We start from the raw sequence: 14,817 nt of genomic DNA, 5'->3' as shown, positions 1-14,817 counted from the left end.
GGTTCAAGTCCACACCTAAGAAACTAGCTGCCTGTGTCTACGGCAGACTGCTGCTGAATCCTGTGCCGGTGTCCCAGCCTCTGTTCTCTGAAAATCCAAGCACCAGCCAAGGTGGCAGCTACTCCAGTTTACCCAGTGACCCTAACTTACTTCTCACTCGTCTGCAGAGGCCGGAGATAAGCGGAAAGCACGGTCTGAAGTTCTTTAGAATATTCATTTTCCGTTTCCAAAATATTCTGTAGCACCTACAATATATGATAAATACGTATTATTGACACTAAGACGTATAAGCTTTGGAAAGTTCATCACCGCGATTCAATCCACGTTGTTGCTTTTACGTAATACGAATTTGTTCGTTCCTGCCAGTCCCCGTGACCAGGGATTATTACTAAATCCACGTACTAATTATTAGCAAGGCTCCACAGCTGACTTCACCTGAGCGCCAAGCACGGCTGACGGAGGCATACCTAGAAGGAGGCTGGAACGAACTCGACCATCACGTATGTAAGGCCAAGAATATGCAGGCGGAAAGAAGGGAACACTGAGAGGCCGACGGCAAGGGTACACAGACAAGTGCCCGCCACGCTGCGCCCTGCAAGAGAAGCCGCTCACTGTAAGGAGCCCCGCCCAGCCGTCTGCAAGTCCAGGAACAGGGAGACAAATATATGAAGGCACGAATCGGGGTGGGGGGCAGGCCGACAACGGGGAAGGAGCAGGAGGAACGGCCGCGCTCTGGATGGTCACCTGAGCAATCGTCACCCAGATACACACGCTTGCCAAAGCGCACTGGACGGCACCCTTAAAACCGATGCATCTTGACATGTGAAAAGTATAACAACTAAACTAAAAAACATGAAGCTTACTCATCTCAGGTCATCCATTATTACAAATTAAAGGTCTACCAGTATAAAACAAGCTTTAAGCAGCCACTGTTGTTTTTAAAGCTGGGAAAAGAGTTAGAAATCAACCTTACACTTAAAACGTCTCCCGATGCCCTAGAGCAAATACAGCCCAAATCAGTTCACAGCTCCTAAAACCTGAGAGAGCCAGTGCAGAACAGCTGGCCTTTCCAGCTGCAATCGCCAAGAGCGAGGCCGCGCGGGGGCTGCAGGTGGAGCAGCAGAGCCTGGGTGGAGGCGGGCCTCCAACCAAGGACCAGGGCTGACCCCGTGCCCAGCACCGAGCCAAGCGCCCGCGTCACGGGAGCAGCTCCAACCTCCAGAGACGCTCCTCTGATGGTGGAGAAGAGTGCAGGGAGCAACTCCTCCCAAACCAAAGGGCTCCGGGAAGTGAGCCTCATGGGACCCCGCCTGCAGCCCTCTCCAGCTACAGGCCAAGGGGGAGCGCGGCCAACGCCCTCCTCAGCCGCCTTTCTCAGCCCACTCTATCAGAGCCGGGCTCTGCTCTAGGCAGGAAGCGTGATGTGCAGGTGCTCTGAGGGCCCGGAAACGCACTGTCTTCCTAACTAGCGCGTCATCCTGCGCGCATCTCGCAGAAGAAACGACAGAGTCAAGACACACGACAACGCCCAGTCTTCTCTCCTCGATGTCTGATAATCAAAATATGTGTTTAAACGCTTAAGAAAACGCAATCACTAAGGTGACCGTGCTTTCGGCGTGACCAGCCGCCAGCCGGCTGCTGCTGTCGCAAGGCTGGGCCCCGCACTCTGGAGGCGGCCAGCCTCACTAACCCACACACCCCACTGCGCAGGATGCTGAGAATCGGGGTCTGTCTCTCTCAACCGCGGCCTGGCCCCTCAATGGGCCTATTCACGGAGGCCGGGCAGGGAGGGAGGAGGGCCGCCCCGACTCCACGCCTTTGTGGGCGCCATGGGTGCTGATCTTACGACTTCAACGCTTCCTTCAAAGAAATCCTCCCCACCCCGGTGTCAAGGGACTGGAAGGCCCAGCCCAGCGCCGGCCACCGCGTCCCTGGGAACTGCTCTTTCCGCCACCCTTACCCTTCGAAGGGACATGAGTGAGCCAAGTAAAACGGATCCCTGAACGCAAGAAAATTACATCTGTCACAGACGCACAGAAAGTCCTTTTTAATGGCGCAATGAAATTATGCTATGATTTCCTGTCTTCATCACCAATATTAGGAACCACTTGCAGCACTGCTTGCAACATGCTTGAAAACCTCTCGCCCACTGTGTAAAACAGAGGCACGGTTCCTGCGCGACATAAGCGGAGCCTCGGGACTGGGAGTGGGAGCAGGAGGAGCGGGTGGCAGCCCCTCGCCCGCCCGCCCGCGGTGCCAGGCAAGCCCGCAGGCACAAAGGCTCCCCACCGAGTGTGCCGGAAACAAGGCCGCGGACGCCTCTGCCCCAGAGCGTCTCCCAAGCTGGCAGGTTTCAACCATCAGTGGTCAAGGTCACCTCAGAGCCAACGCTGAACCGCGTCTCTCGTAACCCCACCCAGCTGGTCCCAGTTACACTCGGCTTTTCCAGACCCACGACCAAGACCAGCGAAGCCATGCTGGCGCCACCGTCCCCTGTGCCAGGAGGCCACACATCCCCCCACCTGCCCAGCCATCACCTGTCCCCGCTTCCGAGACGTGCGCACGCTCTGGCTGCTGCAGGACCCCATGAGCCCTGGGGCGCGGCCGCCTCTCCATCCCACAGCGGGGGCCCGGGAACCGCGTGGCCGGCCCACAGGCGCCGCCCTGACTCGGCCCGGCGCACTCTGCCGGCACCAGCTCTCCCCGAGGCATGAGGCGTGGAGCCCAAGCACAGTCAGACAATGGTGCCACACAGGGGGACGCCGTCGGGCGAGCCACACAGACAATCCCTGAACTGTCAGCCGCCAGAGCAGAGCCGAACAAAGGACGGCTTCAGGGCTCTGCAGACCACAGAGACTCGGGCCTCGTTGCCAGGCACCCAGCTCGCCCTACACGGGTCACAACTTCCTCTGCAAATTTTGGGGGGTGTCGCATGTTCTACTTTGTATGGCAGTGACAGTGCTTTAGAAGCAAACAACCAGTTTACAGATAAGAAGCAGTACCATTAAGAAGTTTTTTGCAGACTGGATCTAGATGCAGTAATACATTAGAAACACAAAAAACCAAATTTCAAAAACATAAGCCTGGTTCAGAAACGGCAGGAAACACTCACAGCTGGCAGAGCTACTCTAACCCCTCACCCCCAGCCACCAGCAACGTAGCCATCACACGTTCCCTCCCATCCCAGTCTTAGTACCTAAGGTTTCAAGAAATACTAGGAAGGACACGAGCCACGAAAAAACTGCCAGACGATGGAGAGAAAGGAAGGACAGCCCGCTGCCCCCAGAGCCGGAGGCCAGAAGCCATGTGTCACTCCCACCCCCAGAGGCAATTTTACTAGCTTGTTGATTTCTGCCTATTCTTTGTTTGTTGGTTTGGTTTTGGTCCTCTTAGGGCCACAGCCACGGCATATGGAGGTTCCCAGGCTAGGGGCTGAATCAGAGCTGCAGCTGCCGGCCTACACCACAGCCACAGCAACACAGGATCCAAGCCATGTCTGCCACCTACACCACAGCTCATGGCGCAACTTGATCCTTAACCCGCTGAGTGAGCCCAGGAATCGAACCCGCACCTTCATGGACACTAGTCGGGTTGGTTACTCCCGGTTTCTGCGTCTTCTTCATAGTTAGCAACGGTAACTCTCAGAGGGTTTGGGGAGCCACGTAAACATTCATGCTACTGCGCCTTTTAAAAGGCGTCATGTCGTCACCGTATTTCTAGGTCTGAGGCTCCGCAAGCGACCACCTGAAAACTGTGACACAAGGAAACCGTATAAAACAGTGGGAGCAGAATCTGTCAGAGAGGCCAGCAGACCCCCTCCGCCAGGATGCGTGTGGGTGGGTGCAGGAGAGGAGGGCACAGCTGCCCCAGCCAGGCACGCGAGGCCATGGGCCTGATCGTCACGGGGGCCCAGGCAGAGGCAGCAGGTGTCAGGAAGGCCGGGCGGTCTGGATTTGGGCAAGAGAAGCAGAGGGAGCAGCGAGAAAAGGAGCCAAGCCAGGGCTCGGAGTCAGGGTGGACCCGGCCCAGGTCCTCTCTGGCTGAGCATGCAGAGGGAGCCGAGCAGAGACAGCGCAGGTGTGCTCCGGGGCATGGGAGGGGTCCCTGCAAACTGGCTGCAGCGCTTCAGGAAAGACGCACGTGTCCTGTACACCTCCTGCAACTAGATGGCCTATGAAATCACACGGGCAGTCGCTCGGAGACAAAGCCACCCTGCCTCTCCACGCTTCGGGAGCGGAAGCAAACAGCGCCACCTGCTGCCCCCACACAACAAGTGCCGACAGCGCAGCAGGGACCACCTCCTTCCGAAGCACAGGGGAGAAACCTTGTTCTCCTGGTGGCTGAGGAAACACCGCGTCCTCCTGGGAGGGGGGGCGCCCCCGGATTCCACTCGAGACGGGCGTCCCCAACCTCCAGCAGGAAAGGTGTCTGCTGTAGGTGCAGTTAATTTCTGTCAAGGTCAAATCTGCCCAGCACAGACGGGTCACAGCACATTTCCTTCAACCCCATGATCCGTCGCCCGTGACTACAGCTCGCCCCGGTAGTTACTCCTCAAACGGGAGGCCTGTACGGTGACCTCGGAGAGGCCTAAGACCCCAAAAACTTCCTAAAAACCAGGAAAGCCTCTCAAGGGCCAAGCGCTTCACCAGGCACCTTAAGACCAACTGCTAGTCCTCTTACCAATACACAAGGCCAAGGCCAGCATCGCCCATGTCATTTTACGAAGACGTGACTGTGCAGGCAGCTAGGGGGCTTCCGCCAGGCACGCCCCACCAAGCCCGACCCCGACCCCCTCACCTGAGGAAGGGCACTGCTGACCATTCACGGACCGAAGGCTAAAAACACTGCGACTGCGAAGTCCACGGTGCTGGCTGGCTTTGTCACAAAACCACTCGACCCTTCCGGCACAGTGGTGGGGTCCTCCCTCCCCAGCGGACACAGTCCAGACTCGGGTCCCGACGCCGCCCCCCATGTCTCTCCCACCTGCCTGATCCAGCAATGAAACACTGCCGCTCCACAGAAAACCACCCTGGCTCACGCCCTTCTACCTCCTATGCCAACACCTCTACATAATCAAATCACACACCTTGCGCTTACTGCACCTGAGATGAAAACATAAAATTGATGCTTTTTAAAGCTCACGTGCATCTTTAGAAATTACAAACAAATGGACCACTGGTGTCTTAACCATTTCTGTTCTGCTACATATTGAGGTTGCTTGCAATGTACTGCTCTATAATAAAGCCTCTATGTCTGAAGGCACAAACACCTCTGAATACATTTCAGGTAGTTTTCCTGGCGTGGATTTCAAGAAGTACAATTACTAGATTGAAGGGTTTGAGTGTTCCCCAAATTCCATAAACAGCTGCCATGTCGCTTTTGAGAAGCCCTATATGGATGACATTTTTCCATCGTAAAGAACTCAAGACGCTCTGTCTCTAAGTCTGCCTGCTGCATACGTACCACACTGCTAAGTGGTTACGGTAAATTACGGTACTTTTGTGAGAGTGCTGGGGACTGAAGCTATCCTCCCCAAACGCCTATGCTGAAGCCGAAATCCCCCGAGGAGCTGTCTGGAGGGGGCCCTTCCGGCGGTCACGAGCACGAGGGGTGAAGAGCCCAGAGCCCACCCTGTCCACGTGTCCAGGTAAGGAGCCGACAGAAGGGAGCCCGCCAGAAACCAGGAAGAGAGACCTCACAGAAAGCCCGACCCCGCCGGTACCCGGACCTCAGACCACCAGCCCCAGAGCAGAGAACGCCCCGCTTCCGTTCGCCTCGCCCAGCCAGGGCACTGCCGGCCGGCCGCACACTTCCTGTTCCCTGAACTCGCATCCCTGCCGCTTCCCTGATCTTGGCGTGCATGTCAGGATGACGGGGTGCTGTCACGTGTCTTGCAACGCAACTAATGTTCCCATTAACCGGTTTCTACTGTTTGAAGGCAGAATTTACTAAACTTGTACAGAGCCTCACCAATTTTGATGGATGCCTTTGTTTTTACTCATTGCTTTTAAGCTTTAAGAAGCTCTCCCGCCTCAGTGCACTACCCAAGCACTCACAGGTCCCTGGGCAGCGTGAAGCCCACACGCGCAAGCGCCGCCGCTGGCTCAGCCCCAGACTCTGCGGCCCAGACGTGAGAAGAAGGGCGCTGCTCATCAGCGGGGGGCGGGCGGGCAAGGGCAGGGTTAGTCAGTCCCCAAACAAGGCACAACAACACACCCAGGGGGAGGAGAGCTCCGAATCCGGGGCGCTGATCATCCTGTAACACGCCCAGTTCTCAGTGACCAGGTACGAGCTACACGAGGAGCCAAGAACAGGAGACCCACGCTCGAGGAGGAGGGGACTCCCTGGGAGCCAAGGCGACCCGCGCCCGCCCGGTGCAGGCTTCCGCGAGGGACCCGCAGTTCCCGGTCCGCCGCGTGAGGGGCAGGAAGCAGCCACTCCAGCCCGACAGACTGAGGCCACTGCCTCCAAGGTGGGAGAGACGACGACCCAGGGGTCACAGTGCCCGGAGCAGAGACGCTGGGGTAGGGAGACCTGCGCCGTGACCGGTGACAGGCAGGAGGCTCGAGCAGACCAGTCCCAGAGGTAAAACCCCGGGGGACACAGTCATGGGGGACCCCAACATTGGGAAACTTACCTCTTGGCGCTGAAGTAGGCGCCCAGAGTAAATCCCAGAGAAACGCCTCCAATCTCTAAGACCCCACCTCTGGGACAGTAAAAAAGATGAGGCTTCTCGGGGTGCGGGGAGGAGCCAACAGACGCGCACGGGACTTGCAGGAACAGGAGACCACGGACGCGACAGTCAGGGACACGCTCCCGGCGCCTGAGGCTCGGCCCGCGGCGGCGCGTAGCCGGAGTGAGTGCTCCAGCACACGGAGGACCGGGGAGGACCGGGACGTGTCCGTGCAGGTTCCTCCTTCCTGAACTGCCCCATCTGGTGAGTGACGCTGGGGACGGCGGAGGCTGGCGTGGGCGGGAATCTAGCCCCCTCTCCGTGTACTGCAGACTTAAAGCTGCTCTAAAACGATCAGTCTTCTGAAAAAATGTCCAAAGAGCTGAAGGAAAGGACGCTACAGAGCTAATGGAAAGCAAAGAACAACCACTCAGGCACAGCCTGCCTCTGACCATGTGAACAACCCCGCGAGATCAGGGCCTGAAAGACGCGACACAAAGGAAACGTCATGGGAGGGGCCCGATCCGACCCGAGCCAGAGCGACCAGCAGCAAACACCCGAAGGTCAGTGGGGATCACTCGCTGCCTAGGACGGAAAGACAAACTGGACAGGGACCCGCGGGACCCCGCCGCCTGCAGCACGTGCACGGGGGGCAGCCCAGGTCGCCCCAAGGACGGCCACAGGTCAGGAGGAACCACCTCGTAGCCCCCGTGTTTCTGCCCTGTCTCGGCCGTCACACCAGAGCGCCCCCAGGCATGCCTGTCCCCCGACGAGGCCCCTCGCCCGTGCTCGCCAGTGGCCCCGGGCGGAGACCGGGTCTTCGGTGTCGCTGTCCTGCAACAGCAGCCCACACCGCTCTCACCTCCTGGGGAGCGTCCCTGTCTCTCAGGGGGGCTACATGGTTCGTGCTTCGGCAGGTCCCTGGGGGAACAAAACGACACGAGGACGGGGGAGGCGTCTAACCCGGCATCTCTCCTCTCTTCTTCGGCGACGTGTGCTGTAACCCGCACCTCACCTCCCGGGACAATTCTAAACACGGAATCCAGGGAAGCTGAACCTGGCTCCTGGCTTCGTCACTCGCCGGTTTTCTTCCGGCAAGACGAGCGTGCACACGAGGAGGTGTCCGTGAATTCTCTAAACTGCTGCGCGCAGCACCAATAACGCACCACGCGCTCCCTGCTGGCAGAGCTTTGGGCACGCAGCGATTTGGAAGCAATTTGGAAGCCAGGACGCTTGCCCTTCGTGCTGACGGAACTTCAGAGAAAAGCACGTGGGACCCTCTCCGGCAGGAGCCGTTAGAGAAGGAGCTCTCGAGAGGAACCCTTTCCCTGGGAAGAGGCTTACAGGTAAGTGAACCGCCCGCCAGGACGTCCCGGAAAGCACGTTACCCCGTTACCCGGGGTCGCCAAACACCCGGCGTGCGCAGGACCCCGGGGGCTGGAGCAGAGCTGCCGCCTCCAACTTGTTTCCTCTGACCCAAGTGCTGAGACACAAACTCACGGAAGGCAAGGCCCCCTGGGGACGTCCCCCGGACTGAGGCTGCTCCACTCGGCCCCGGAGCTCCGCCGCCCTCAGGAAAGAAACCCGTGGCCCACGCAGGGACGCGGGGAGAGGCAGCTCCGCGAGGTACGCTTTCCTGCTGTGAAACCCTGAAGACGCACAGGGACTCTGACTGCCCCTTCTGCGGCTACGGCAGAAAACCACGCGCGACACGTGTTTTAGGGACCAAAAAGCACACGTGTCCTAAGGCAGGGCCATGACCTGGAAACCAACACCCGACAAGACTGGCAGGAGGAGGTGTGGAGAGCCAGCTCGGCAGGCAAGGCAGTGCCCCCAAGCCCTCGGGGTCAGGCTGTGCTCCAGCGGAAGCCCAAGTCCGGACGAGGCAGAGGGAGGAAGGGACTGCCTGACGCTCGGGGACCGGGGGGCAGAAGAGAAGCGAGCCGCAGAGAGCAGGCGGTCACAGAGAAACCACCTACGGGACAAGGCGGGGTCTGCCCCCCCACCACTGCTGCCAGAGCGAGCTCCCCACGGGCCCTTGGGAAATGGATGAACATCCGAGGCCCAGCTGCTCCGTGAGGCTGGGGACACACGCAGGGTCCGTGCTGAGGGGCCGAGCACAGCCCAGGCCCCTGGGCCGACGCCTCACCCGGGCCACCGCGACCCTGCACTGCCTCCTGAGAAAAGCACCGAAAATGAAACGCTCAGGACACGAGGGCTGCCGCGAAGAAGCACTCATCAGCGGCTAGTTTTCCTCAAAACTCCAAAGGTCTCACGGACTCCGAAGATTAAAACCATCGAGGGTGAGCAAAGGACCAAGAGTGCCCTCGGCAGGCGGCTGAGGAAGCATCAGGCCTGACAGCCCCCCCCTCCCCCGGGGAGGGGCCCTCTCCTGCTTCCAGCGCACTCGGTTGTGAGACACGGGAGGCCTGGGTCAGCGACCCATCGATGGCGTTTAAAGCCTCAGGCACTTCGAAGCTCACAAACGGCTGCGCTTTCCAAGCGCCCGAGTCCCGGGGCTCCTGGGGCGCTCTCCTCCCCTTCCCGCCCTGGTAGGTACGGCCCAACCCGGGAAGACGGCGCTGGATCACAAATGAGCAGGAAATGCCACACGTGGGGGTGAGAGCCTCGGAGGCACACGACGCCTCTGCACCCCATCACGCACCTTTTAAAGCCTCGTGGCGAAGGCTCGAAACTGTTCGGGAAAATGACGGCACCAGCAAGGAGCGCGACAAGAACGGGGACCGTTCCACACATCCATACAGAAACAAAAGAACGCTACAAAATGCACAGAAAGCCGGAGAAAACGCAGCGGGACGTCACTGGTGATCCTGGCACGGGGCGGGTGAGGGGCGGGAGCCCTCCGAGGGGCCGTCGAGCTAGGCAGCGCTGAGCCCCGCAGACGCTCAGAGGACAGCGCTTCTCCAGGAACACTGCTGGGTGGCTACTCACCACGTTGTAATAGCTTTTGTTAATGGCAGTCGTGTCGAATCCTTTGGGCGGGCTCTTCAAGGTTCCCGACTTGGGTGACACGGGCTTTTCTGAAACAAGACGTAAGGCAGTTTACGGCACCATCCGAGGGACAGCCGAGGCGGCCCCGCACGGCCCCGGCTCTGGCCCCCAATTCAGCCACCACCCCGACGGCGGCAGGACGAAGCCTGCGGCCAGAAGGCGGCCGAGCCCCCCCCCACCATGTCAGCCCCCTGGGAGCAGAGGCCCTCCAGCCGCCTCCCCGGCCACTCCTCCAGCTGCGGCTGAAAACCTGCGACCCATCCCCCTCATCTGTAAGCGACACGTACAGCTCTGGCGTGCAGCATGCGTGAAAAATGACAACAGAATCCGAGAAAACACTGGCAGACACAGAACAACATTAAGACATCAAGAGCCACAGTCCGGACTGTATGGACAGCTCCAGCGCACTCAGAAGGAAAGGCCCTCTAAACAAATAGGGTCTGGCTCAAGGGACAGCCACGGGAGAGGACAAGTCATCCCAAGCAGAGCAACAACAGAAGAAAACTGTCTGTCTTTGGTCCTGGGGGGTGGGTGTGTCTGCCTCAGGTCCAGGCTCCAGGAACAGTCACCAGCAGTGGTGTAGGGCAACCAGAACCACAGGACTCCTGGGCTCTGCGCCTCTAGCGCTTCTACCAAAAAAAGCTTTGCAGTATTGACACAGCATCACACAGGTGAAGCCATGACCATTCCCAACAAAGGAAATGAACAGGCAAGGCATTAGAAAATACTCAGCCTTCCTAGCATCCTAAGAAAAGCAAGACACTCTCTGGCCCATCCAACAGCTAAAAATAGATGCCACTCCCTGCGATGAGGTGGGGACACGGTGAGGATGGAACAGAGCATCTTTTGAGCCTGCGGATAAGGGATGTCCCCTTGTCTTGCAGTAAACATTAAAAAGCGTTTAACCTCAGAGATCTAAAGGACCCACCCCCACCCCCCTCCCACCCCCCAGCACACAAAGTAAAGGAGATGCACTTAGTGCTGGGGGCACTGGGAGCCGCCACCAGTGCAGCACAAGGCAGCCCAGGGCTCCTGGTGACCTACAGGGCTGCAAAAAGAAGTCTACTGACCTCTGTCCACCAGCCCAGAGAAGCTGGCCACTCAAGGATGGGGAGGTATGCTGGCCACTCAAGGATGGGGACGTGGCCCGTGAGTAGCCAAGCCCTAGCCTGAAGGCCACCCCCCCGCCCCCCATCTGCCGTGGGCGAGAAAGCTCTCTGGGAGCCCTGAGGAAGCCAATGTCACCCCTCTCCGTAGGAATACTTCTCAACCCCAGGGCAGAGGTACCCACCAAACGACCATCGCCCCAAGAACAAGTCATAAAACCTAAGGCATGAGGAGCTGAACCACCAAGACGGTGTAAAGAGAAAACACAGGAGGGGCCGGACCCACGGTGGGGAAAGGACAGCCTCAGCCCCCGAGATGTGGTCCCAGGGGCTCCAGGTGCCTAGAGAGACACTGGGCCTGTAATGAGAACACAGACACCAGCAGCAGGGCCCTTGGAAGAGGGCAACCGCCTCTAGGACGGCCAACCACAGTCACAAAGTGAAGCTCTCGGTGGACAGGCTCAGGTGTCCGGTGGCAGCGCAGGGACCGGGAGGACTGCGGGGTGGACTCCAGGGAGGGCGGCCCAGGGCAGCAGCGGAACGGGGACTGAGAGCCACAGCGGGGCAGCCCGACGGGACATTCGGGAGAAACAAAGGCAGCGGGCGGACCACGTCCCTTTCCAGAAATGACGAGCTCTGTGGCCTGGACGAAAGCAGCGCACCAAGTCCACACATCAGAGCCCGCCCCTCCCCACCCCAGCGTGCACACACACACATGCACGTGCGCACACGCACACATGCACACACGCACACATGCACACACGCACACATGCACACACACGCACACGCACACACAGGGCGGTGCCTCGGCAGCTCGGGAGGCAAAAGCAACCCCGAACCGGCAACTTCCCGATTCAACGGTCACAGGTTTTCTCCCACCTCTTTTGGGAACAGCAAGAGCTCTTGTCACTCATTGTTGTCCGGTTCTGTCAAAGAGCGTCCCAGCCCTGCTGTGTGTCCCCTGGCCGCCCTGCCACCATGCTGTGCCGCACTGACCCCGTGGAGCCCACACCGACCCTGTGGCCTGGTGCCTTCCGTGCTGCTCCGCCCTGGGCACAGAGCCCACCGCCACCCCCACTCCCCTGTCCGGTTCCCGCTGTCCCCAGCCTGTGACGCCCAGCACTGGTCACCTCCCGCCTGCTCTCTGCAGGGCTCAGGCCCACGGTCCCCGGTCCCCGGTCCCCAGTGCACCTTCCTATCAGGTTTCCATAGTCAGTTAAACGGCTTCCCGTCAAGCGACACTTTGAAATTGTTCCCACTCCTGAGCCTTTGTCTGCACATGTTACCCCCGTCCCTCCCGCCCCTGTTTTACCCATAACCGTCCTAGAGACAGTCATGGATGTACATATACGAGCAGACACAACACCCCCACCCCCACGCTCTTACTCAGCCGCAGCAGCTGCCGACGCTGAGGTGCTCCTACACCCCTTCTTCCTTTCTGGAAGCGTCTCACAGCAAGTCCACCAACACCCTCGTCCCAGGCCTGAAGCACCTGCGGCCTCGCCCGGGGCCCCGCCCCCTCCTCGCCACCCTCTCCAGGTGGAAGTGGAAGTGGAGAGACGGCACCCCAAGAGCACCTGCCCCTCAAGAGACGACAGGAGGCAGGTCGCAGGCGGCCCCTTCCACACCCCCGCCCTCCCGCCCTCGGCCACCCGCCTCCCCTGCAGGACGCTGGCCTTGGGCAGCCTTAGCCAAGCCCCACGTGAAGACAAATTCGAGGGGGGAGGAGAGGGAGGGAGGGAGGGAGAGAGGGAGAGAAAGAGAGAGAGAGGGAGAGAGGGAGGGAGAGGGAGAGAGAGAGAGAGAAAGGGAGAGGGAGGGAGGGACAGAGAGGGGGAGAAGGAGGGCGGGAGAAGGAGAGAGAGAAAGAGAGAGAGAGGGAGAGAGGGAGGGAGAGGGAGGGAGGGGGAGAGAGAGGGAGAGAGAGAGGGAGAGAGAGAGAGGGAGGGAGGGGGAGAGAGAGGGAGAGGGGGAGAGAGGGAGGGAGAGGGAGCGAGGGAGGGAGGGGGAGAGGGAGGGAGGGAGAGGGAGGGAGGGACAGAGAGGGAGAGAGGAGGGAGGGAGAGAGGGAGGGAGGGAGAGGAGGGAGGGAGAGAAGGAGGGCGGGAGAAGGGGGGGGGACGCCACAACCGCACTGTGAAAGCCGCCGTCTCCGCCCCAGCCTCCTGTCCATACATTCGCGTCACTGCATGGAGTGGGGACCGCTGACACGCGTGTTGGGAAGCCGGTCACTGCCCCAAGCGACGCCACGCAGGATGGCGCGCACACTCCACAGAGGCCGTGTGGCGGGTGTGACACAACTTTCACATCCAGAGCCGGGGTTTTAGGGGGAACGTTCACGTCCACAGGTACAGATCCCACCTGAGCAGAAATGAAAGCCGTGCCAAGGACCACTGCCTCTCTGAGAATGAGATAAGCCTCTGAAATCCATGCTTACGTCAGTAAGACAATGTCACATCGTTGCAAAAAAACAGAGGAAAGCGATGCAATTCAGAATACTAGTGCTGGGGCGTTCCCGTCGTGGCTCAGTGGTTAACGAACCCGACTAGTATCCATGAGGACGCAGGTTCGATCCCTGGCCTCGTTCAGTGGGTTGAGGAGCCAGCGCTGCCGTGAGCTGTGGTGTAGGTCGCAGACTCAGCCTCAGATCCCGCGTTGCTGTGGCTCTGGTGGAGGCCGGCGGCTACAGCTCCGACTGGACCCCTAGCCTGGGAACCTCCATGTGCTACGGCCCTAGACAAGACAACAAGGCCAAAATAAAATAAAATACGAGCATCGGGGCAAAGGAAACCACGGGAACTACTCAACAGCACATGCCTGGCAACAGCCCCACGTAAAAAATGAAAGACACTGGCATGAGAGGGCCACCTCCAAGGCCGGACACCCGCCGTGAAAGGGGCCCGTGCCCGCCTCCTACGGAAGGGGCGCCACTGAGATGAAATGCTCCTCGAGGACGGAAGGCAGCAGAGGGAGGCTCCGCCAGAAACGGCTCACGTGGACCGAGGAAGAGGCTCGCCTGTGGCCGCGGGGCCCTCTCCCCCGCGCCACCTCCGGACAGAAAGATCCGGAGAGGAAGGGCCCGCCCAGCCCGAGAGCGCCCCCTGCCGGCCGCCTACCGCTGGGCTCGACCTCCAGCCCGAGAGCGCCCCCTGCCGGCCGCCTACCGCTGGGCTTGACCTCGCGCACGTAGTTGCTGGGGAACCAGCCGGTCCTGCCGTCGAGCGTGCCCTCCCACCAGCCGCCCTCCTCCACTCGCGTGACGTGGATGACGTCCCCTCGGGCGAAGGAGAGCTCGTCCTCGTTGGTCTGCTGGAAGTTGAACTTGGCTCGCACCACCAGCTGACTGCTGCTGTTATCGCTCATGTCCTACGAGGGCGAGAAGGGGGGACGCCGCGTGAGGAAGGTGGCCACGCCGCCGCCCCCGGACCCCACGCCGCGAAGGCTCCGCCCGCTGGGCGCCACCACCCCCGGCCCGGCCCCAGGCCCGGAGGCGGCCCGCCCCTCAGCTAGAGCGGTCTCGTTCCTGCCAGTGCTGTGTCCGCACAAACACAGACACGCTGTCACATACGCTCATACAGAATATCGCGCTACACACACCTCCCCACCATCGGCAACAACTTCCTGCACGGGGTCATTTTTCCAGCAGACCTGGCGACTTCAGTCTTAACCAGCTGCGCCACACTTCACGGGACAGCACTGCCACAGGCACTAAACCAATTCTCCGCTACGAGACTGAAGGCTGTGCCCACCATTTTTCTACCGCCAAACAAGGCTGCGTTAGGACTGTCTGCACATCGCTCTTTGAAGATACCTGTAAATAAGCTGATGCGTTAAATTCAGCCAGAGGACATGGATGCCACATTTTAGATCTTAACACCCATTTCCAAGTTCCCCTCTGAAAAGCACCTACCGACCCGCACGAGGCGATGTTCCCGCCAGCGCTAAGGGTTCCCACTGCTCCAGACGCTAAGGCTGGACACTGCCAACCAACCATCTTTATTTTCGCCAAGTTGATGGAAAGAAACG

At 59.8% G+C, this 14,817-nt stretch overlaps 1 protein-coding gene across 38 annotated transcripts in view; it reads right to left on the bottom strand.

Annotated features, from left to right (window-relative positions):
- ARHGEF7 (Rho guanine nucleotide exchange factor 7) overlaps window positions 1-14,817 on the bottom strand; it is a 104,113-nt gene that overhangs the window by 32,146 nt on the left and 57,150 nt on the right. For 27 of the 38 annotated variants that reach the window (XR_014819967.1, XR_014819968.1, XR_014819969.1 and 24 more), the window contains 3 exons: window positions 13,956-14,157; window positions 9,626-9,714; window positions 151-245 (listed from right to left, as the gene is read on the bottom strand). Coding sequence is in view for 21 of the 38 variants with exons in the window: in XM_021065922.2 (XP_020921581.1) it covers window positions 151-245; window positions 9,626-9,714; window positions 13,956-14,157 (386 nt within the window). In the remaining 17 variants the exon portion in view is untranslated. The remainder of the gene's footprint in view (window positions 1-150; window positions 246-9,625; window positions 9,715-13,955; window positions 14,158-14,817) is intronic. The other 11 variants (XM_084982328.1, XM_084982331.1, XM_084982333.1 and 8 more) reach the window with 2 other exon arrangements.

Source organism: Sus scrofa, chromosome 11 (genome assembly GCF_054392235.1).
Source record: "Sus scrofa isolate SSC_HxYL_T2T_F1_AM1 chromosome 11, Sscrofa_HxYL_maternal_Yorkshire_Landrace_v2.0, whole genome shotgun sequence".
NCBI lineage: Eukaryota > Metazoa > Chordata > Mammalia > Artiodactyla > Suidae > Sus > Sus scrofa.
The sequence above is the reverse complement of the archived record's forward strand: the minus strand, read 5'-3'. Positions and strand labels throughout refer to the sequence as shown.